We start from the raw sequence: 24,211 nt of genomic DNA, 5'->3' as shown, positions 1-24,211 counted from the left end.
GATCTGCCTGAACGTGTGGTCGTCCTGAGCTCGGTGTGCACTCTGACCCCCGCAGGAGCTGGTTCTGGTGCTGCAGGACTTCGTGGCCGTCCGGGAGGATGAGATCTCGGTGTTTCGGGGGGAGAAGGTCCAGATCCTGGCGTCCAACCAACAGGGTCAGAGTTTGGTTTACCGGCCGGCCAACAGCGACTCGCCGGCCGCAGAGGGCTGGGTGTCGCGCAGCGTGCTCAACGTGCACTGACACACACACACACACAGATACACACACACGTGTTTGAACGAACACACGCTGACGGCAGGGTCAGAGTCTGGTTTACTCTTCACACACACACACACACACACACACACACACACACACACACACACACACACACCACAATGACTGCGGCAGTGCGAGACTGGATGGGCGACGCCCACCGGTCCCACAAACGGTCTGATTCCCCAGAGGCTGAAACCAACCGCCCAAATCTCTAGAAATTACAGAACAGACCGCAAACAGTAAAAGCACATTTTAGAAAGTGTGTTGTTACTAGAAGGTCTGTTTGACATCAAGCTGAAATCGTCACTAGTTCAGAAGATGATGAAGCTGCAGTCCAACAATATCATCAACATCCCTCCAGTCTGATTGCAGCCAATTACAAACAAAACCTAAAAACAAAAGTTCTGTCAAAGACAGGAAACACCGTCGGACCCAGTCCAAACAAGTGGGGACCAGTTCAACAGCCAGTTTCATTTATCAGTCCAGTCAGAGAAACTTTCTTTCAAATCTTTATTCAGTTGATGACTTTTGGAGTTGAATATAAAATATCATTTTTTACCGGTTAAGTTTTGCCAGAAAAAGAATCTCTGCAGTGATACGTTTACACAGTATTTATTATAACTTCATACTGCATGTTTTTTGCAAAGAAGCTGAATGCAAAAAAAAAAAAAGATATTTGCAGAAATAGTGGCTGTAATGTGACCGGAGTTTAAAATGATCAAACATTTGACAAGATGATGCAAAAATAATCTGTTTCTTAAACTTCCCACGTCCCCTCACAGGGGACCCAGACCCAAGCCCAGTTACCGTACAGGTCAACATCCATCCTCGAGGCGGAAAAATGTTTACTGACACAAGCCTCTACACACACACACACACACACACACACACACACACACACTCACGCACACGCACACACTCCCAGCAGCAGCAGGTACTGTTAGTCTCCTTCCTCCTTCCTGGTGCTTCAACATTCAAACACTTTAGTCCAATCGGACGCCGTCGCTGCGAATACCGGAGCAACCCCCCCTCTAACCACGCCCCCCCTCTGATGACATCATACTCAGTTTTACTGTGGAGGCAGGTCACATAGACATCACTTCATCATCACGAACAAACAAACCACCCGTTGCGGACCACCAGGAAACTGCCGTTGCCTAGCAACAAGAGACAGTTGAACAAAAAAGAAGAAGAAGAAAATTAAAGAAAAAAAGATCAAAGAATAAAATAGCCGAGCCGTCAGCCAATCAGGACTGAGAAACTCTGCGTGTCGTCCTGTGAATAGTGTGTATAAACAGACTGAGGACATACACATACATACACACTGCAAACACACACACATACACACACATATATACACACATACACACACCACTGCTACGATGAAGATGATGAAGATGAAGATGAAGATTAACTATAATAATTAAGAATAATAGAGTCTGTTTTTCACCTCAATAGAGAGAAAAAAAAACTGTTTGTCATATTAATATTTGTGCGTGTGTGCGTGAGAGAGAGCATGAGTGTGTGTGTGAGTGTGTGTTAGTGATGCGTCCTGTGTGTGTTTTTCCACAGACAGTTAGGTGGTGTCCCGGTGTAGCGTTTTCATGACAACTTGTTGTGTTTGCGGTGACACCGATGTTTTTTTGTTTTTGTTTGTTTGTCTTTTTACCGAACCAGAGCCGCCGCCACCGCCGCTCCCTCTCCTCCCCGCATCTTTGTTGTCGAAGCAATTAAAGGGAACATTTTGAAAAAAGGGAGGAGGAGGAGCCCAAATGGCGGCCCCAGCTTTTGGTTAGTTTCCGATTATGCATTTCTCGTCCCTGTAAATAGACCTGACATCCAACACCCGGCAACACGACCAACTGTGACCGAAGCTGTAATCTTCAAACGCTCTCTACCTATCTTCCACTTCCTCTCTCTCTCTCTCTCTCTCTCTCTGTCTATCTCGCTCTCTCTCTGTCTATCTCGCTCTCTCTCCCTCTCTCTGTTTCTCTCTCTCTCTCTCTCTCTCTCTCTCTCTCTCTCTGGTGCCATTCTCAGACAACACCCCAGTCCTTAAGGAGCTGCCTCGACGGTGCACTACACGACGGTTTAGGTAGACGGGCAAACTGTGGAGGTTTCACAATGGAAACAAAAGGTCTGATTTCTTTCATGTCCCAAAGAAAATGTCTTGGACGTTCGATCAGCCAAATCCCTGCGAGAGGTGGAGGGCAGACGAGGAAATATGTGAATGTAAAAAGCACAGTGTAGAAAAACCTCCTTTCAGTCTGAGAACTGTGACGTCACGTCAGAGATCTCGCTGTCATTCAGTGTCTTATGTAAGAGATTTGTCAGGAGAGAGGTACTCCTGGTTTCTGTTGGAAAGTTCAGTCCTGAACAACAAGTGGACATCAGTTCTCCAGAATCGGTGTCGGATCTCATTTCAGACATATTGTCAGATCTGTGGACGTATGTCTCTCTAATAGAAACTGTGATTAACCCTCCAGCCAGAAAGCATCTAATCTAACGGCATTATAATTCCAAGAACCTAAAGTAGCCTTTGGAATGCATCTCTTCGAATGCTGTGATTCTCAAGGAAACTTTGTAAGAAAGTTGATGGATTTGGAAACACGAGTCTCTGGAACATCGTCAATGAAACAGACGTGAAAGAATTCAGACCTTTTCTTAAGGAGCGACACACACTTACGGCATCTCGACACATGGAAATGATTTTGATTTGTTTTTTAAGCAATAAAGGTTTTTGCCAACTACATATGGAAGCAGAAGTGTGTTGATGGCAGATAGAAGGATCATATTTTGGGTACCGTTGTTTTTGGTTCATGTGACTTCACAGTTCCCTACAATTATGCTGAAAATTATGAGATTTAAAAGAATTTATGTTCAATCTAACAGATGAGTTTCTGTTTACTTATGAGGTAATTTTACTTTTCTCTGATGTATCACTCCCTTTTTTCCTCCACAATTAACCTCAAAACTGTGCAGGACAATTAAAACACGACCTGTAATTTACAGGAAATTAGCAGCTGATTTGTAGGATGTCACGGCGAATACAAGGAACTGGTAGAATAAACCAAAAGTAAACTACTGAATTTAATTTCCACCATAAGAATACTTGATTTGTGAACATTGTTTGTGAACATGTTGAAGAGAAGCACAAAAACACATCTGTTTTAACCATATTTGGAAGAAAATCGTAATAAATGTGGAGATTAGTGACGCAAAGATGTTTTACAAGTTGACGCCGTTGGGTGTGTTGTGTTGGAATGATGCTACGTTTATGTCACGTGGGAGTTTTCATAACTGAAAGTCCAAGTTTTAAAAAGAAATTAAGAGAAAATTGTTATTTCAGTTGTGAGTTATTGATCCTGCGTGACGTGAACATAGTCATTTAAAGAGGAAGCCACTTTGTTCCCAGTCTCTAGGAATGGTCAATAATTTTGTGTTTTCATGTAACGCAAAAAGAACAAACAAAAAAACAACAACTTGTGAACTCAGAGTGCACCTGAAGGATTGGAGGTGGATTGTAGTACAGTAGTGCATTACAATGGGCGCCACACGGCCACAGTGTGTTCTGAATGCTGGAAAGTGAAGAGCTGTCATGAAAGGTAGTGCACTCAGCAGGGTTACAGTGAGACGCTACACTATATAGGGTCAACAGAAAGAAGTAGTGCAGTATGGAGGGTCTACAGTGAGTAGTAGTGCACTATGTAGGGTCTACAGTGAGTAGTAGTGCACTATAGAGGGTCTACACTGAGAAGTAGTGCACTATGGAGGGTCTACAGTGAAAACCAGTGCACTATAGAGGGTCTACAAGGGTATTAGTGCACTATGGAGGGTCTACAGTGAGAATTAGTGAACTACAGACAAGTGGGGGACAGTAGACTATGGAGGGCTTAAGTGAAAGGGTCATGGGAAACTACTGCACACTGTGCAGGGAGGCAGTGTACTATGAAGGTTGTAAAATCTGACGTAGTGCACTATGGAGGACTCAGACTAGACACCATTCACTGTGGACGGACAGCAGTGGGGAGCAGTGTTCTATGGAGGGTCTACAGTGGGAGGTAGTGGACTACGGAAGGTTCACAAAGGTAGTTTGTGTGCTATGGAGCGTCTACAGTGTGATGCACTTCACTACGGAGGGTGTTCTTCAGAAATCGGTGCACTCTGGAGGACAACAGATGGTGTCCGACTTGTTTCGGGTGGGATAACGGTGCACTACAGAGGGCGTAGGGTGCTGTTTGAGACCCAGCCTTGTTGCCAGTTGGCAAACTCAACTAACCAATCAAACAGTGTTATTTGTACAGAACTAACAGCTGCTAACTGACTGCTAACAGCTCTCTGTCGTTGTTTGTAATAAACTTCATTTTTCATCCAAAACGAAACGTATCGGGTTTTCATTTGTTTGGCAAAATACAACCGTTGATGAACTGAAAACAGTGTAAAATTAATGTTTTTGTAACAACTACCTACTTCTGAGTTGACACAGGTTTTCAGCAGGAGCCTAAATGCTCTAATTAAGTTTTCATACCTCAAATTCAAGTAGAAGTACTGGAGTAAAACTATATTTCTGCAGCAACAGGAAGTGAAAACTGTCACATATTCAGTTTGGCTGAGTAAACAATAAATATTTATGTGTCGTTATATAATTGAAATATGTCGATATCAAACTTTAAAGAGGGTATGAAATCTAAAAGTATATTATAAGTTGTCAGATAGAGAAGGTTCCAGTCACCCTGCAGGGGTTTTACTCTCTCATATCTATTCATCAGTTAGTGTGAAATCTTTTAGTCTGTGTGCTGAACAATCCCCATGTTGGCCTGAACTTAGACATGGAAACACGTTCAAATAGAAGAGGCTGTAAAGCAATTAACCGATTTAGCCAATTATACAGGTGGAGATAGAGTCTTAAGTTCAGCTGCTGACACTGGCACATCTGCACACTCAGTCATGATAATAATCACAGGTTCACCAAAGGGAGACAAATTAAATTTAACAGTAATGTGAAGAACAGCACTGTTTTTCAGCTGTGATTTTCAATAAAACTGTAAAAAAGCAACAGCGCTAAGACTTTAACTTCAGTTGAAACAACAAATGCATTGTTATATGATTGAAATTTCTTCAGAGCCTTTTTTTAAGTGCTAATCAAGACTGATATAAAACTAAGTTATGGGTGCATTTATAGAGTCTAACAGTCATTCGCATTTAGATAAGTAATAATAAAAATTAATGTTGCTGTGTCCTGCATCTTATCATTTGTTGAGATAAAGAGATGTTTGACGATTAGGATTTAAAGATTAAGTTGACTGTTCTTTGTGCCTGAGTCCTTCAGGTTTAAAGCACAGACACATGAAAACATGACGCATTATTGAACAATAGAGTTAAACAATGGGGGGGAACAATGGAGAAAGAAAATCTCACAAAAGTAGTTTTTTTTTCAGGCGACGTGTGTGTGATTGTGCGAGGGAAGCGTGCAAACTGACAGCCGGGGGTTTGATTGTGATAAGCTGAGTGAAGTCCACAGCAGCAGGATTATGTAACACAGCAGGTTGCCAGTATTCTGGGACCCAGAAGGGAGGAACGTAGACCAGTTGAGACCACATAAAGTTCTCCACTTTTAGTGCCACAATGTTCAGACGGGCAAGGGGGGCTAAAGGCGGAGCAGTACACTCTGGGAGGACGCACACAGGAAAAGACATGCAGTCGATATTCGCCAAAAATGGGACTGAAACTCCGGAGCCGGTGAGCGCCCAGGTGAAAGGTGAGCGGGACGCAGTGATGAACAATCGTACTGAGGGACATTTGTGTCCTTTTTGTTTTTTTAGTTTCCTCTTCTTTTTAGTCATTTACTTGTTTTGGGCTATATTCATATGATTGTACAGTATGTAGGGTAAATTATTGCCAAGTAGTGAGAAGGTTCTGGGATCAATACCAGTCAATCCTTTGTGAACTGCAAAACACAACACAGAGAGGATGGATAGATGTTTTTCTTTGTTGGTAATTGTCTCTGTTTTTATACCATTTTTCCAAGTATAATTTCCAATTTTTTTAATCTCTATTAGACAGTATAACTGTAATAAGTAATTCATAATTTTTTTTTCACCTTTTTGTTGTTTAAGCTTAATTTTAAAAAAAATAAATTCATAATTGTTCAATTTTAAATGTAAGTATCATCCTGAATTTTATTGTAATTATAAATGATTTTTTTATGTATGTATCTCCATTTGCATTTTATTTATTGAGGTATTTAAGTTCAGTTTGATTACTTTTATTTTTCTGTGTTTCAAAGAAAATCAAATATAGTTGTATTATATTTTATTTCAAATGATGTTTACTCATATTTGTTGGGTTTAAATTTTGTTCTTTGCTTAGTTTATTTCAGCATTTTGTCTATTTTTGTACTATAATGCATTTTTAATCATTTATTCATCTATTCTTTTGACTGATCGTTAGTTTTACAATCTGAAAACAAGAAACATTTTTGTACAGGTACTTGACTTTGTAACGATTAAATGTTTCCAAGTGCGTTTGACCCATTTTTCCTGATAACATTTCAAATGGGGGAAAAAAAAAGTCCATTTGCAGTTCAGGACGTTTCGATGGCGTGAGCAAAATGAAGCTCATGTTTGTTTCCGGACCTCACAGCCATGTGTTGGTGTTTGTTTACCTCTGTCCTGCAGGAGCCGTCCCGTCGTGGCTGCAGGGGACGCTGCTCAGGAATGGACCAGGTCTTTTCTCTGTGGGCAGCCAGCGGTACAACCACTGGTTCGATGGCTTGTCGCTCATCCACAGCTTCACCTTCAAAGACGGTCAGACTGTAACAGAGACACAGAGGTTTTTGTTTTTCATCTTTAGAGAGCGATGGTGCTAACATCCGATATGGTGATCTTTCAGGGGAGGTGACGTACAGGAGCAAATTCCTGAAGAGCGAGACTTTCAAGAGGAACATCAAGGCAGACAAGATTGTTGTGTCCGAGTTTGGGACCATGATCTACCCAGACCCCTGCAGGAACATTTTCTCCAGGTAGAGAACATCCAGGATGCTTTAACATACGCTATAGCACCGGCAAGTTCTGCTTCAGTCTATCGAAAGCGGTTCCTCATTCTGAATCCAGAGAGTCTTGGATTGATCTTATCTCATAGAAGATAACACAATACAGATTTGTTGGGATGAGAAAATACAGACTTCTTTCAGCAGTTTGTGAATAAAAATCACTTCTTTGTTTCTTTGGCCAGAGCATTCACACACCTCAGTAACATCATCCCTGACTTCACCGACAACAATCTGATAAACATCATTCGTTACGGTCAGGACTACTACGCTTCCTCCGAAGTCAACTACATGAACCAGATCGACCCAAACAACCTGGACACCATTGGCAGGGTACATTTGTCTGCACCGGCACCTGAAAACCACCTGAAACCGTCCCGACATGAGTCGACGTTCAACTTTTTCATTTGTTTGCAGGTGAACTATCGGAACCACATCGCCCTGAACTTGGCAACAGCTCACCCGCACTATGACGAGGAGGGAAACACCTACAACATGGGGACAGCCATTATGGGCCTTGGTCGACCAAAATATGTCATCTTTAAAGTCCCGGCGAACGCATCAGGTAATCTTTGGTTGTTGGTTCTTAACATTTGGAGAAGCAAATAGTGGAGGATGACTTTTCACTTTTTGACTAATGCAATGTAATTGTTTTATGGTTTAAAAGGTAATGAGTAACTAAACTAGGTCCACTTGTACCGTCTGTGTAATGAGTTACTTAATGCGTGGATGTTATTGGACCATCAAATCTAATTGATTTATTGGGGTACTTGTTGATGTCCTGAACGTCTTCCTGCGTTTATAGTCACTGCAATAATCACAGCATGAAAATAAATCATAGTTTCTTTGGATTTCAATTGAGACGAGGTCAAATTTGACCTGTTTTCAGATATGAGGTGAACATTATCCTTGATTCTACAATGAAAAAACTTTTGGTTTTGATGTTTAGCTGTTGACAATTTTATGTAACAACAATAATGCAAAGCAAATTTCAGAATATGGGGGAAAGGATTTGACGATAGCCATAATTTATGTTTTTAGGATTACATTGGGAAAGGTTTTATTCTTAGATTATTGTCAAAAAAAAAAAAAAAAAAGCTGCTTCCTGTTCTTCTCACACTTAAAAAGTTCTAAGAAAATGTAATGTAAGGATCATGTTTTCCTAGTATGAAGTATCAAGGTTCAAGACCAAGTTTTAGCTGTAAGGTTGTTGGTTATCGACTTTTCTAGAGATAAGTGAGTTAAACACTTGGACAGAGTACAGCTGGAAGTAATCTACTTCCTTCTGATCTCTTGTCAGCTAATACCCGTTTACACGACAACGTTTCATCATACCTAATCCTCATGCGCCAGTCAACAAACATGGCGGCTCTCATAGTGGTGTGACTCGGGGTCCGTATTCTAGTTTTATTGTCAATATTCAATATTGGTAGTTTTACAGTTGAGACTCACCTCACTCGCCTCATCAGTCTATACAAATTTTTGTTCTCTGTACACGTCTGTGTGGTTTCATTACAAGAAAAAGCAACAGCGCCCTCCCGTGGCCTGGCATATTGACTACACCGTTGTCAGTGTGTCCGCTGCTGCAATGTTTTGATTATGTTCAATACTTCCTGTGCAGAGTTTACTTGAAAATCAAACGGCAACAAACTTGTACTAAGAGTGATGCTCTGTTTCAGATAAAGAAAATAAAATGCTGGCATTAAAGAAGGTGCAGCAGGTGTGTTCGATTCCCTTCCGCTCCACGCTGTTTCCCAGCTACTTCCACAGCTTTGGCATGACGGAGAACTACATCGTGTTCGTGGAGCAGCCCTTCAAACTCGACATTGTGAGGTTGGCCACCGCCTACCTCCGAGGGGTCAACTGGGGCAGCTGCCTCAAGTACGACGAGAACGACATTGTGAGTGCTCACACTTTGGTTTTGGTTACACTTCAATAAAGTTATGAAAATAAAATAAATAGTACACATAACAGAATAAACTCATATGTATATATATATATATATATAAAATCATGATGGTGCGTTATTTCTTCACAGACGCTCTTTCACATCATCAACAGAAAGACGGGGAAAGCAGTCCATACCCGTTTCTATGGCGATGCCCTGGTGGTTTTCCACCACATCAACGCCTATGAGGACAAAGGCCACCTGGTGTTCGACCTCATCTGTTACAAGAACAGCAACCTCTACAACATGTTCTACATCGAGAACATGACGCAAGAGACTGAGGGCTTCATCCAGTCCAACAAGGCCTTCTCTCTGCCAGTATGCAAGAGATTCGTGGTGCCGCTCGACGTCCACAAGGTACAAATCAGACGACAAAGCCCTCTTGAGTTTTCATTCCATCAGCTAATAGGTCATGTCTGCTCTCCAGGACTCTCCCAGAGGGTCTAACATGGTAACTCTGATGGACACAACAGCCCGGGCAGTGGTCCAAGAGGACGGAACAGTCTACTGCACCCCTGACGTACTATTTGAAGGTTCATAATCCTCAGTCCATCCGTCTGACTGACGTTGTCATATCGTCCTGACCTCACGAGTCCAATGCTTCCGCAGGTTTGGAGCTGCCGGGCATCAACTACAACTTCAACACCAAGAAGTACAGATACTTCTACGGTTCCAGGCTTGAGTGGACGCTGCATCCCAACAAGGTGAAACAACTCGAACACCAAAACATCTTCAAATCATTAATAAGCTGAAGCAAGCAATTATATTATTCCATCAGGTGATGGAAGAGACTGGAAATCTCAGCAACTATTGGGTGGACCAACTGGTCCAAACACAAAGAGAGGATGGATTCCTTGTTTGGTTCACTATTGGTCTTGTAGCTGTCTATATGGATTGAATACAAGTTGAATTTTGAAACTTGAATAGTACAAAGTGCAATGATACTCAATTAAAATGCATGGACGTGGAAGGTATGAAGCAGTTCTGTGATATTCGCCACTACAGCACCATTGGGTTGCAGTTTGATGCTCTGGATTACTTCCACTGCACGAAAAATTGCGTCTCTGGATGTTAAACACCATTCTCAGAGAGTAATAGTGCTCCCAATGGGTGACAAACTGATTCCATTAGGGAGCAAATTGGTACCATTGGATTATTCCCAATGGGCTTGCAGACCCATTATTTAACAAATTATTCAGTTTGGTTGAAAGGTAGATTTGAATTGGCAGCAGGCTTTTTCCAATTCGAGGAAAATGTGTTTGATTTGTTGTCAAATTTCCTTCACTGGGACATTGATTCCACTGGGTGGTTGACTGACTGATCTAAGTTACAACCTGTTGGCTCTCAAATTGGTTCCATTGGTTTGAGTGTTATTTTCTTAGGGTGTCAGGCCGGGTTCTAAGTCGGTTGTGGTCTTGGCAGATGGTTTCTAGGTTCTGTTTCACCTCGTGTGAAGCTGCTCCGACTTGTCTGAAATCAAACTTGCTCTTTCCTTCCACAGATCGCCAAGTTTGACATTGTGACCAGAAAACACATCGAGTGGCACCAAGAGAACTGCTTTCCCTCAGAACCGGTGTTTGTGGCCTCTCCAGGAGCCGTGGAGGAAGACGACGGTAAGGACCGACTCCGTACTCCAGACAACAAACACTTCCTCTCCTGTACTGACTTTGTGCTTGTCATCCTCCAGGAGTCATCCTGTCATCCGTCGTTTCCCCGGATCCCAACATATCCCCGTTCATGCTGGTCCTGAATGCTAAGACCATGGAGGAGACGGCGCGAGCCTCCATCCCGGCCCCCGTCCACATGGATCTGCACGGACTCTTTATCCCTGCTGCGGCTTCACCACCGGGACACTGACAAGTCATTCCAGTGGAAGGATTATCCTTGGCACCGTTTTGTCCCCATGGTATCATTTCATTCACATTCAAACACTGAAAAATTCCCCTGGCGTCCTGTAACATATTTTCCAGGAAAAAAGTTGCAAGATTAATGAATAACTGCTTATTTGGAGTGAAGAGTTTTTAAATGCTGTTTTTGGATAAAATATACAATCAAATCCAACTCTTTGCAATCAAAAACTGTTTCAATTTATAAAGCAACTATTGATATTGTTTAATATTGAAATATTTGCAGGCACTTTCAAGCAACACACACACGGCCAAAATGCATCGAGTCCAAGTCCAAGACTTTGTTTGAGTCGAGTTCATGTAATTTATTAAAGTTTTTTTGAGGTTTTCTCTTTGGCTTTTGTGTTTCACTGCAGTTTTTCCTCTTTCCACATGTACAGTGGTACAGTGCATCCAGAAAGCATTCAGTGCTTCACTTTTTCCACATTGTGTTATTGTTACAGCTTTTTATGGAATAAGGCTGCGACATGAAATGTTGAAAAAGGTGAACACTGTGAATACTGTCTGACGCTTCTCAAACGGAATTATTGAGATTAGATTAGATACGATCTGCATCAAAAGTTCAAAGATTCTCTTCATTTCATTCATTATCGGTGGTTGTTTAGAGAAAGAGCGCCCCCAAGCCAGCAGCTGTCGTAACTGCATGACCTCATTGCGGTTTGGCCAATTTTCAAAAGTGCAGTAGATGTGGTTTGGTTCACAAATTTAATTTTATTCCATTTGTGGCATCTGGTGTAAAAGTATTTCCATTTAAAGCCATACTATTAAAAATGTTTGGAATTTTTAAGTTTTCTCAAGTGAGATTACAAGCAAACAATTGTTCCATTTTTAAATAAGAATTTGATTATTATCCAATTTCAGTAATAGATTTTTTAATTGTTTTTAAATGATTCATTCTTTTTAGAAAAAGTAAAACATTTTTTTCATAAAATCTTTGTAATTATTTAAATGTTTTAAATAAATATCACCGATCCGAATGTTGAAGGACTGAAGTAAAAACTCAGCATGCGTCGTCAGAATCATGGGAGTTTATTACATCAGCAGTTGCAGCAAAAACAGGTTAAATCTCCTCCATCATTCTTTTTCACTCAGTCTCTCTCACACACACACACACACACACACACACACACACACACACACACACACACACACACACACACACACACACACACACACACACACACACACACACACACACACACACACACACACACACACACACACACACACACACACACACACACACACACACACACACACACACACACACACACACACACACACACACACACACACACACACACACACACCTCCTCAAAGTCTAAATTCGCCCTTGCCGCCACTTCCAAAGACAAAAAGTGGAATATCCATCTCGTCCCGGCGAGCAGACGCTGCTCGACACGACTGTGTCACCTGCTCGTGGAAAAAACTCGCCAAGCTCACTGGCCTCAGTCTGGGCAAAGGAGGGGGCGGAGCCTGAGACAGGAAGCAGCAGCAGGCAACAGATCAGAGCAGAGAAGAAGAAGAAATGATGATAATACCACAACGCAGATGCTGAAGAACAGGCACGTTGGAAATACTGTGAAATGTGTCTAAACTATCACTGTTTACAACAGTGGAAAAAACGCCTCGTTTCTCACAGAAAAACACGTTCACGTCTGTTCTCTGGTTTTTTTTGTTTTTATTTTTTTTGACCCTCCGTGGTCGACGTAACCCGTACGGTGGAGGAGGAGGAGGAGGAGGTGTGTGTTATCGTACGCGGGCGTTTGGCGCCCTCAGATGATCTCAAAGGTCTTCTTCAGCTCCATGATGAGCTGCCAGTCCGACTTCTGCATCTCGTCCCTGAACCAGTTCTTCAGGGCGTCGATGGACGCCCGCGTAATCTGAAAAAGAAATGACAGCGCCTGCTCCATAAAAATGCTCCTCTCTCCCCCTGCACTCTTTTAATGGGCACAACTTTTACCCCTCTTGATGGATCTTTGTTGAGGACCACAAAATATGCTGATGTACTTGCATTTAAGGTGTATATACTTACATATGGAAATATATAAATTATAAACTCACCTGACATAACGTGCCTAATTACATTGCTGCTGTCAAATCTGAGAGGACATGTGACCTAACAACATAACATGAAATGCACAAGACAATTTCATCGGCTCTTAAAGATACAAAAACTTCTTCTTTCCTACCTTTCCCTGTTTTTGCTTTCTTCTTCTGCTCCTCCACATCTGCCTCCTCTTCCTAAATCTCCTTCCTGACTCTGAATCCGCTCTTTTCTTCCGCTTGAAGTGGCGTTCTCGTTAAATTCAGATGAACCGCATGCCGCTCCTCACTCACCTTGCTGACAATTATGTCGGTCGCCTCGAAGTGGCGTCCGTACATCTTGGGCGACTCCCCGGGAATGGGCTCGATCTTCACGCAGATCTCCTGGCCCTTCTTGGCGGAGTCGACGGACTTGTGGTTCATCTCGATGCTGGTGACCACGCCGATGTCCACAAACTGAGGGGGACGAACGCACAAAGCGAGACGAGGTCCTGGTTTAATTTAGGGAGTTTTGTGAAACCTGAGGGTTAAAGCGTTGCGAGAGTTTTCCTCACCCCTTTGCTCGGGACGCAGAGCGGCGTGCCCTGCTTCAGCAGCCCCGCCTCCACCGTGACCCCCATCACGATGGGGTCTCTGGAGTTAAAGATATAGTGAGGAAGGATCTTCAGCTTCACGGGAAACACAGCTATATGCCTGAAGAAAGAAAGAAAAAAGAAGTTAAATGCACAATTTGATTCTGTGAATGACTCTAAATCAGAGAAAATACAACTGGGCACCAAAGCTGCTGTCAAGGTTCTGATCATCTACAAACCCACTGTAATTAAACCGAAGGGACAGTTCTGGACCACCGAGTCCACATTAAACAATAAAATGGACAAAACACTGTCCTGCCCTCAGCTCTTGTAACCCTGACAGAGGAATGGAAGAGTTTCCCTACTTGAACTCGTCCTGTTTGGCCTTCTTGTAGTCCTCTCGGTATTTGGTGAAAGCGTCGAAAAGGTGGTAAATGATTTCAGCTGAGAAGATCCGCACTCCCAAGCTGTCGGCCATCTCCTGACTCTCCCGCTCCACCTTCACGTCGAACGCCAAGATCACCGCAAACCTGCAGACACAACGACACCCGTCAACAGTTTGGAAAAATTGACTTCAGGAAAACCTTTCTGAGATTTTTCTCAAGAAGAGATGATGGGTACACTCCACCCCCCACCCCCCTTCTTATTCAGTGACTGCTTGAGTAAATTTCACTTCTTTGTGTAAATGTAAATAAAATCAAACATTAAAAAAACAGAAGCATTGAAGGCGAGAGTGTTTGAGATGCTGGTGTTGTTCCTCAAGGTTTCATGCTGGATTCACAGAAACTCAAGACAAACCTTTTATTTTTGGCATTTGGTCTTTTTGTGTGCGTTCTGTTTTAAAATTGATAGTTCATTCATACATTTACCCAGATATATTCAAAGTAAGTGAAGATGCTAAGTCAACAGGTGTTCCTCAAAGCTTGAAGCTGGGTCCACTGAGGTTTTTCAAAACTATGACTATTTTTTAAAGGGGAGTCTTAAAAAGGCATGATTACTAAAAAAGTGGTTAGTGTGTCTGACTCGAAACCTGAAGGTTGTGAGTTAGATCTCTGCCCTTTCTACTGTGATGTGTCCTTGAGCAAGGCACTTTGCCTGACATTGCTCCAGTCTACTCAGCCTGCGATGGACCAGAGGGAGTTATAAACTCTCACCCACTTCACACTACAGAAACCGGAGATAAGCGCCAGCCCGATGAGCCCTCGTGGCCCGGAAAGTCACATTTGACTAAAAATATGACATGAAATTAATGTGACATTAAGTAATTTTACTGGTTCTTTGTGTGTTCGTTGTGCTGAGATGTTAACATTACGTACTGGGGGTCGTGCTCCAGCATGGCGGACGCCTTCATCACATCTCTCTTATGAACCGGACCAATGTTGATCCCCGCATACTGCAAAGAGGGCAGAGGTCAAAGGTTAGAAACTCTGCAGCTTTACTTTTATCACTTGTTTTCACAAAGAAATAAACACGCAGATACTCACCGCGACTTTGGAGGTGCGGAGGAATTCAAGCAGCGCCTCCAGAGAGCCCAACGTGGACGCCTGGACGTAAACCCCTTTCTCCTCCAGTTTGATGCAGCTCAGCGTCTGTTTGAGCTCTCGCACAAGGTCGTCCTGACAAAATAAAAAGTAACCAGTCAGTTTTCATCAGGTTTCAGACCCATATTCATGATACCTGTGTATCCACAGTGGCAAGTGTCTTACCCTCAGAACTGGAATCTCGTCCTCTTTGTGAGCGACCAGCAGGGGGAGCCCTGCCAACGTCTTCTCCAGGTCTTTACCTAGAATCTTCACGCCCTGAGAGGTCGACACCTCCTTGTGCTTCTCATACTGGCTCTGCACAACCAAATCAATCAGAAAGGACACTTAACAAGAGTGACGGTTTGGACCTGCAAACCAAAGCTCTTCCAAAAAATGTCATGTTTAATATAATGTATGACAAAAAAAAAACCACAATCTTCTTGTGAAGCCAGAGATGGACGAGTTCTTTTAATTAAAAAACAACATCTTCGATGTTTAAAGAGGGACGATTGGCGTCCCTCAAGGTTATATGCTGGGCCCACTTTCCGTCTTCGAGGACAAAGAATTTTTTTTCCAAACACTTATTTACTAACTTTTTCTACTGCATGTCAGAACTTCAGAAATACCTTATGGGAATTCTGTAACACTTAGTGATTCCACTTTTACTTAATCAGACATGACTTGTTGAAAACATCCCATTAGACACTTAAAGATTATTTAGTCACTTAAAAGTGGCAGAGAAGATCAAATATGTCACATGTTCTGTACAACAAACTAAAGCATCACATTTTTGCTTTTTTCCATTTTGTTTTCTCAAAACAATACTAAATCCTAGAGGTGTTCCTCAAGGCTCTATGCTGGGACCACACAGGAAGCTCCCCCCCACCCCCCCAGTTGGTCTTACCTTGACTCTGAGCTCCTTCAGAGGGGGCGGCAGCAGTAACCCTCTGATCTGCGTCACGATTGGTCCGTCCACACCGGGCACAATGATGGTCTGCCCCTCCCTCAGGCACCCGTTAATCAGGATGACGTCTATCGTGGTTCCCATCCCGGGCAGAGCTTTCACCTGAAACCAGGACATCATCAAGACCGGCGCAGGAATCGTAACACCGGAGAGGGAAAAGCTAAATCTTCTCACCTCCATAACCTGAGCTCGCAGCTCTTCACAGTGTGCTAGCCGACGTGCTAACATGGTCTGAGTGAGCTCCACCAATAGAGCGATGAGGTTTCCCATCCCGTCGCCACTGTGGGCCGAGGTAGGAACCAGCGACACAAACGTTCGGGGGTCTTTATTCTCGTGGAACAAGGCGGCATTTAGACCCTATGGAATCAGAGGCAAAACAATAATTAAGTTACGAGCAGTTAAAGTGGAGGTTGAAGCCTCCATGTGAAGCACAATTCCTGTAAGTGGTGTTCCTCAGGGCTCAATCCTAAAGCCACCAGTATTGTTAGTCGCACAAAATTAATGTTGATAATGTCATTTTGTCTCTATAATACTGTGTAATAGTGTATGTTGTGGGATCTTTCATGTATAGTTCAATTACATTAGAAACATACTGATACATTTTCAAAACAAATTCAAGTTTTTAGTACTTTTACAACCCCGACAATGTTGGAATTGAATAAAGATATTTCTCAACAATGAGTAAACCCACAAATATTTTACATGAGACTGACGGGAAGTAAAATTTTAAGGGTAAATGAAGCTGCTGACAGTTCAGCCCTTGAACTGATCATTGGCAGATGATTTCGTTTAATGTGGCTTCGATGAGAAAACAAAATAAAGGCAGTGAGTACAGTGGAGGAAGAAAAGAAAAAGTGTCATGTCATAATGAGGAATAATTAAGTTATATCATTACGTGGGTGTACGAAAACTTTTTTTAGCCATATGTGAGCAATTAAAGAAAATTACAGATGTGTTATGATCATTACCTGCTGAGCAAACTCCACAATGATGGCCTTGGCTCTCTCGTCAAACTCGTCCTTCGTGTTCTTCTTCTGCTTCTTCAGCGTGACCACCACATCCGTTTCCGGACTCCTCTTCCAGTCGTACAGACGGTCGATCTGTTTGGTTTATCACAATTAAAAACACGGTTGAACAAGGAGAAGGTGAAGAAACCGAGGAGAAGGGTGGCAGCGAGCAGCTGTGGGACCTTGTTGAGGGCGACGATGAAGGGACACTTCTTCTCCTTCAGCAGGTTGATGGACTCCAGCGTCTGAGGCTCCAGGCCGTGCATGATGTCCACCACCAGGATGGCGATGTCGCACAGAGAGCTTCCTCTGTTCCTCAGGTTACTGCACACACACACACACACACACACACACACACACACACACACACACACACACACACACACACACACACACACACACACACACACACACACACACACACACACACACACACACACACACACACACACACACACACACACACACACACACACACACACACACACACACACACACACACACACACACACACACACACACACACACGGGTTAACGACAGGCAGACGTGCGGGTCACCGATGGACTGACGATGTTCTCTCCTGCAGTTACCTGAAGGACTCGTGTCCGGGAGTGTCGATGATCAGCATGCCGGGGATCCTCACGTTTTCCTTGTCAAACTGCACAAAGGGCACTTGCATTATTAAACAAGAACTGAACCAGAACCTGACAGAAACCAGACTCGGAGTGAGACGTCATACATTTTTGACCATCTTGATCTGCTCCTCGATCGTCTCTTTTGGGACGTTTGTGGCTCCGATCTGCTGCGTGATTCCTCCGGCCTCCCCGTCCTGAACGTGGGTGTGTCGAAGCTAGAAACAGACAAACAAAGGTAGTAAACAGCTGGTACAGCTTTGGTAAACTGTGGGAACGTGGCAGTAAACAGCTGGTTACGCTTCACCTTGTCGAGGATCTTTGTCTTTCCTGTGTCGACGTGTCCCAGCACACACACCACAGGCGCCCTCAGTCTGTCCACGTCAATGTTCTTCAAGTTCTCCGCTTTGCGTTTCTAGAGAAAGGCAAAGGATGCTGTCAGAGACGGGCCGAGATGAGACGAGCTCTCACTCCATCCTCCTCACCTCTATCCTCTTCCTGGCCCGGTCGTACAGCCGCTCCTCCTTCGTCCTCCCGTCATCATCGTCACTCTCACTGCTCTCCTCCTCGCTCACTGGCTTCCTCTTCCCTGTAGCGGCCACCGGTGTCGGTGTCGGAGTCGCTGTCTCTTCCTCCTCGCTCTCTTCCTCCTCATCTTCATCATCCTCATCCTCCTCTTCTTCCTCGTCCTCCTCGTCGCTGGCGGCGCCGTGAGGTGGAGCGGAGGTCTCCTCCTTCACCTCAATGTGGACTTTTTTCAGCTCTGACACACACAGACAGAGTGTTAACACCTACACACTGCAGCGCCCATGTTTTGTCCCTGCAGCGGCCCGTTACTGTCCTCTGCCCCTCACCTTTCTCCTCATCGCCGCTGGCAATGGCCTCCCAGTCATCGACGGCTGCATCAGGCTTCACTTCTGCGCGCACACACACACACACACACACACACATTAATCCCCCTTCACACTCCTCCTCCCAACCCTGTTTTTCTGTCCTCCGCACCTGGCTCCACAGGTGGTGCCTCCACCTCTGTTTCCATGGCAACAGGCTCTGGCGTCTCCGAGGCCGGCGAGGTGACCTCGGAGGTTTCTGTAAGAAGAATCCATGTTAGCAATGACCTTGTTGGTGTTAGAGGAAAGATAATCCGAGGGCCGATACCTTCGGGAGTTTGAGCAGTCGTCTTCTTCCTGTTCCTGTTGCCATAAACCGGCTTCTTCTTTGGCATAGAGTCTTTCGATGGCACTTCAATCCCTACACACACACACACACACACACACACACACACACACACAAGTGACACGTTACGTTGTAAAAATCAAGTTTCAACAAGTTAAGACACTTTATTGATAAAATGTATGAAATTATGTATCGCAACAAAATTTAAATGTGAGGATGCTTTCAGAAAAGCCAGGACACATTTATAAAAGCCAACTTATTGATTTACAGTAAAATAGCACAACTTTCAGAACTCTTTAGACCAGATGGGACAATTCAGAAAAGTTGTAGCTTTTAGGAAAGTTGTGATCCTTGAAAATCTAAACATTCAAATTCAAAACGCTGTAAAAAGTTGTCACTTTTTTTGTTGGATCACTTTTAAAACAGTCGAGAGAGCAGGTTTATGGAAAAATTGAAAAAGCTGAATATTGAGTAGGAAGACTCAACAGTCTCTGATGAAGTTGTAACTGTTTAATAACCATTTGCGTTATAGTAAAAGCTTTCTTTAAATTATATCGAAAGAACTGATTTTGTAATGATATACTCTCCATTTCTGTCACTGAAACCAAGACAAAGTCTTAATTCTGGGTATTCTGCCGTCCTTCAGCGGTTTGTATTTGCTCCTGAAGTGAAACGACTGACTGACCCTTCGCCTGCAGCTCCCTCAACGTGATCTCGGCCCGAGCTCGAGATTCTCTCTGAGCTTTGGTCAGCGGCTTCCCCTCCTTCTTCAGCCGCTCCTTCCTCTCCTTCTCCTTCTGCTTCTTCTTCTCCCTGCGCTCCTGCTCCAGCCGTTCCTGAGGGATGAGAGGAGCGAGGCGATGAGTGGAGCGAGGTGATGAGCGCGCTGTGAGGCTGAAGGTGAAGAGGAGGTTCTGTTGGGTGGCCGACCTGCTCCTGCCGCTGCTTCTCCAGCTCCTCCTCCCTCTTGATGCGCTCCTCCTCCTCCTTTTTGGCCCGCTCCTCCTCCTGCAGACAAACTCACACGTCACAAACGCCTCACGTCTCACACCACCGAACTACATTACCCACAATGCCGCACCTCTTTCATCCTGGCCAGAGCCTCCTGCATGGCCTTTACAGTGGCTTTGCTGGGTCCCTTCTTCTTCTCCTTCTCCTTCTCCTCCTTCTCCCCCTTCTTCTTCTTCTTATCCTTCTTCTTCTTCTCCCCCTCGGCTTCCTCTGCAGAACACAAACAGGAAGTCAACACACACGACTTCCTGCGAGGAGCAGAGAGGATTTATTGAATAAGTAGATGTTTCTGACCTTCGACCGCTGGCTCCGCCCCCTCCTCCTCGTCTGCCTGAGTGGGCGTGGCCTCCATCGTTGTCTTCTTCTCTGGCTCTTTTTGGGTCTCTGCCGTGGCAGCAGCCTCCTTTTCCTTCAGCTTCTTCATCTTCATCCTCTCCTCCTCCTTTTTCTTTTTGTCGCGCTCCTTTTTCTCTGCTTTCTTCTGTGCCGCCGTCTTCATCTTGAACCCTCCTCCGTCTTCCTCCTCCTCCTCTTCGCCCTCGCTCTCATTCTTCGCTGCCTTCGCCTTGCTCTTTTTCTTCTTGTCCCTCCAGGAGGACAACTCCTCCTCGTCAGAGTCTGCCTCCTTCACTCCTCCTCTGCCTACATCCTGGTCACCTTCCTCCTCTTCGTCTGATGCAGGAGCTTTTTTACCTCCCATTTTTCCTGCTTTGCTTTTGAGGCGAGAGCGCGAGCCACTGTCATCGTCGGAGTCGGAGAGAGGCGCAGCAGGAGGCGCCTGAGGGGGAGGAAACATCACCGGAACATTTCAGATTAAAACATACAGGGAGGAAAGTTCAAACGTGAAAGAAAATTTTAAAGAGTAAGTATATTTCATGGGAAGGGAGCAGGTTTTTAATACTTGAAAACCTAAAAGTCAAATATTTAACATAGAATTGACATTTTATGAGAAGCTTTAAAATCTGAACATTTTAGGTAAAACAGTAAAAAAGTAAAACAGTTTTGGGGAAAATCAGATTGAACATTTTATTTGAAGTTAGGATTTTTATTTACATTTACTCAATTTAAAATATATATTTTCTTTCATAGGAAGATGAAAGATTTTTAAAATTCTGAATATTTCAAGAAAAATCCCAAGAATCTGAATTTTATGAACAATTTTTATCTTGATGAATATTTTTACAAGTCACTGGACACACACAGACTAATGTCATTTCCTTGAAAAGTTAAGATATAAAAGAAAAAATAGAAAGAAAAAAAATGTTTGAAGAAAGTCAGACAACTAGTTTAGAGAAATCGATAAGTGTTACAAGTGGAGCGCCAATGGATTATAATTAATGAAACCTCGTGAATGTTCACCTTCTTCTGCTCTTCGTTCTTCTCCATGTCCTCTTGGCCATCACTATCCCCCCCTTCCTCGGGGTCGCCTCTGCCCTTCTTGCCCTTCCTGGTCTTCTTCTTCTCTGGTCGCGGAGGCTCTGGGACATTGTCTGCTTCTTCGCTGCCCTCAGATTTTTTGGCCTTGCCTCCCTGCGTCTCTATCGAAAGCTCCTCCAGCTCCTTCAGGATGTCGTCCTCGCTGCGATACGGGAAACAAACAGTTAGATTAAAGAAGAACAACACGAGGAGGAGGTGATGAGGAGGTGCAGTCATACTCAAAGTCGTCTTTTTTGGCTCCTTTCTTATTCTTCTTTCCTTTGGGCTCCTTGGAGGCTCCAGCGCCTTCGATCTCCGCCGCCAGAGCATCAATGTCATCTTTGGCACTGTCCACAGGCCAGAAAGAGAAAGGCACATTAACTAAACACACACCATCTGTGTCTGTGAACAATATGAAGCTATCTGCTGACGCCACATTTCTATTGACTTCCCATCAGGCCCCCGAGGTGCGGCGAGTAGAATTACTCCCAGAGTGTGAACGAGCAACGAGTCATTTTCAGGTGAGATCGACGGTAAACTCTGATCATCAAGCCCTGAACACACTTCATCATCTACACAAACACAACATCAGCGTGAAGCAACCGAAACACAGGAAACGGTGACCAGGAAAGACACCAATATAGAAACTATTCATGGAAGAACAAAAATTATATAAAAAGGTAAATTCACAAAAGAAAACTTTTATAAAGAGAAAAGCATACTACACAAATCACAAACCGTCATTAAAAAGACACAAAACATTCAAACAAAACAACAACAAAGGTCAGACATGGAAACAAAGTGGGGAAAAAAATGTCAAAGCAAAAAAAATAAAGCTGCAAGCAGCCTTAACAGGTCCTCGCTCCTTGTGGAACTCCGACTGAGAATGTCGCCTGAATCATGGACAGATGTGGCAACGTGTTAAAAGCTAAATGAAGTCTCTAGATTAAAGTATGGCAAACCTGTGGTGGCTCAAAATTGAAGGAGTTTAAAGGCAAGTTGAAGAGTTTTACCATCCACGTCAATGTTTAAAACAATTAAACATTAATTACAATGCAACAGTCCTTCCCAATGAAAGGGTATGAAAATTCTTCAGCAAAAGTCAAAGGTGATCATGGTAGCCCCCCCAAAATCTGATGGTTCGCCATATCCATTCACATTCAGACAGCGCAGCCTGCCAGCAACAGAAAAGGTTTCTGTGTGAGCCACAGGATTTTGAATTTCTGACATGTGCAAATTTTCACAAAGCTTTGTCTGCATTTAGGCCGTCAAAAATGCAGCAGTTCGTGCAGCAGAAAAACAAAGTCATATAATAATATTAATAATCTCTTACATTCCAATAGAGTCTCGCCCAGCTCTGCTCAGGCCATAATAACAGCAAATATAAACAACATTTACTATAAACACATGGCCACAGTAATAACAAATATTCCTATTATTACGTTTCATGATTTTTCAAGGACTTTAAAAGTTCTTTAATGACCATTTACGACTTTAATGAAGCGTTCGGACGAGAATCCAAACAGTTTTGGAACCTTTTAAGGTCATTTCAAGATATTTGTAAGAACAAGTACTAGATTTTCAGATAATTTTATGGTAAATAATCACTGGAAACTATCTTGCGCGTTTTGGGAATGGAGACTATATCCTACATAAATAGTAACTACACTGAATATCTTCCAGGATGCTGCAATGCACATGTTCGCACGATGACTTTACACTACTTGCACAATCAGTAAACAGCGCAAATCGCCAAAAAGCGCTTTACACAACCACCAGCTGCAGACTTCATGTTTACTTGTTTGACAGTCACAGGTGGAGAGACACACCTGAGCCCGACAGAGGCCTGCTCCTGAGCGGAGGCTTCCACAGCTGGAAACAGCTGGAAGACACACCTGGACACACCCGGGGTCAGAGCGCGAGCTGGCAGCTCACCTCTGCTCTCCAAACGGTGGGTAACGCTGACGGGATGGAGCTAGCAGCGACACGTTAGCTCCAGCGAGCCCGGAGCGGAGTACCTCAGACCCGGCCCGACCGTACCACCACCAGCCCGATACGACCGGACCCGGCTCGGTTCGGCTCTCTGCGGACAGCTGGACTTCCGAAAGCCTGATAAACCCTCACCCGCTCCCCCTCACGTCCGCCGACGCGTGGTTAGCATCTGCTAGCCGCTAAAGCTAGGAGCGGGAGCAGAGGCGAAAACGAGCCGCTTTTCGAGTTTTACCGAGGACGGAAAGTTCTCCCCAGGCTCGGTACCGGTGAAGCCCGGTGGGACGCGGGGGTGGCCGGTGCTCCTCCTACCTGTCGTCCCCGGATTTCTTCTGTTTCTTGCCCATCTTGCCGCTACGGTGCTCCGGTGTTTCGCTCTCTGCCGACCGACGCACACCACGGCGCTCAAAGACCGTCTATCCCCCGACGCGCCGACAGGAGGGCTCACGCCGTCCCAAAGTTGGACAATATTTCCCACGCGAAACTCTAAAACAAAGCTATTTAATTTTACCCTAAATAAGACTTGAAATCCTCTAAAATTCTACGAAGCATCGTTTTCAGTCCTCAGCTCATTCTAATTACAAAATTAATTCCTAAGGAACTACAAATATACCCCCGATTGAATATTAGTACAAATATATATATAATACCAGTTACTTCATACTACATAATTCACACAAATCTCTCATGTTTACTGTATTGTTACGTTATT

At 43.9% G+C, this 24,211-nt stretch overlaps 3 protein-coding genes across 4 annotated transcripts in view; 2 read left to right on the top strand and 1 right to left on the bottom strand.

Annotated features, from left to right (window-relative positions):
- The window catches only part of LOC308127893 (kalirin-like), a 34,625-nt gene extending 29,999 nt beyond the window's left edge, over window positions 1-4,626 (top strand). The window contains exon 57 of the mRNA XM_080493293.1: window positions 56-4,626. Coding sequence (XP_080349419.1) covers window positions 56-241 — 186 coding nt within the window. The 3' untranslated portion in view covers window positions 242-4,626. The remainder of the gene's footprint in view (window positions 1-55) is intronic.
- Window positions 4,627-5,778: 1,152 nt separating this feature from the next.
- On the top strand, window positions 5,779-11,499 carry bco1l (beta-carotene oxygenase 1, like). Its single transcript, XM_080492680.1, has 11 exons — window positions 5,779-6,017; window positions 6,937-7,065; window positions 7,151-7,280; window positions 7,493-7,640; window positions 7,725-7,872; window positions 8,987-9,207; window positions 9,346-9,612; window positions 9,683-9,788; window positions 9,865-9,959; window positions 10,757-10,868; window positions 10,943-11,499. The coding sequence occupies exons 1-11, from the start codon at window positions 5,885-5,887 to the stop codon at window positions 11,110-11,112; spliced, it is 1,659 nt and encodes a 552-aa protein (XP_080348806.1). The 5' UTR covers window positions 5,779-5,884; the 3' UTR covers window positions 11,113-11,499.
- Window positions 11,500-12,173: 674 nt separating this feature from the next.
- eif5b (eukaryotic translation initiation factor 5B) lies at window positions 12,174-23,904 on the bottom strand. Of its 2 annotated transcripts, XM_080493140.1 has the most exons (26): window positions 23,812-23,904; window positions 21,750-21,857; window positions 21,454-21,673; window positions 20,389-20,872; window positions 20,165-20,304; window positions 20,014-20,091; window positions 19,769-19,919; window positions 19,066-19,158; window positions 18,910-18,996; window positions 18,762-18,824; window positions 18,393-18,670; window positions 18,215-18,322; window positions 18,015-18,125; window positions 17,866-17,933; window positions 17,457-17,598; window positions 17,236-17,367; window positions 16,442-16,624; window positions 16,208-16,369; window positions 15,487-15,618; window positions 15,265-15,396; window positions 15,097-15,173; window positions 14,146-14,310; window positions 13,763-13,901; window positions 13,503-13,664; window positions 12,921-13,045; window positions 12,174-12,638 (listed from the first exon to the last, which is right to left on the bottom strand). In XM_080493140.1, exons 1-25 carry the CDS (start codon window positions 23,844-23,846, stop codon window positions 12,938-12,940), a joined length of 3,558 nt encoding a protein of 1,185 aa, XP_080349266.1. In that variant the 5' UTR covers window positions 23,847-23,904; the 3' UTR covers window positions 12,174-12,638; window positions 12,921-12,937. The 2 variants fall into 2 exon arrangements, with proteins under 2 accessions (XP_080349266.1, XP_080349265.1); XM_080493139.1 differs by lacking the exon at window positions 12,174-12,638 and having other exon boundaries at window positions 12,794-13,045.
- Window positions 23,905-24,211: the final 307 nt, after the last annotated feature.

Source organism: Lipophrys pholis, assembly GCF_963383615.2.
Source record: "Lipophrys pholis genome assembly, chromosome: 23".
In the NCBI taxonomy this organism is placed as follows: Eukaryota; Metazoa; Chordata; class Actinopteri; order Blenniiformes; family Blenniidae; genus Lipophrys; species Lipophrys pholis.
The sequence above is the reverse complement of the archived record's forward strand: the minus strand, read 5'-3'. Positions and strand labels throughout refer to the sequence as shown.

Excerpts from the sequence above, each read along its gene's own strand:
- bco1l (XM_080492680.1), top strand. The coding sequence starts at position 5,885 with ATGTTCAGACGGGCAAGGGGGGCTAAAGGCGGAGCAGTACACTCTGGG. Across the intron at positions 7,066-7,150 it reads CAGCTTCACCTTCAAAGACG|GGGAGGTGACGTACAGGAGC; the intron begins GTCAGACTGTAA and ends GTGATCTTTCAG. Across the intron at positions 7,641-7,724 it reads ACCTGGACACCATTGGCAGG|GTGAACTATCGGAACCACAT; the intron begins GTACATTTGTCT and ends ATTTGTTTGCAG.
- eif5b (XM_080493140.1), bottom strand. The coding sequence starts at position 23,846 with ATGGGCAAGAAACAGAAGAAATCCGGGGACGACAG. Across the intron at positions 18,671-18,761 it reads CAGCGGCGATGAGGAGAAAG|AGCTGAAAAAAGTCCACATT; the intron begins GTGAGGGGCAGA and ends TGTGTGTGTCAG. Across the intron at positions 16,370-16,441 it reads TGCGAGCTCAGGTTATGGAG|GTGAAAGCTCTGCCCGGGAT; the intron begins GTGAGAAGATTT and ends TCCTGGTTTCAG.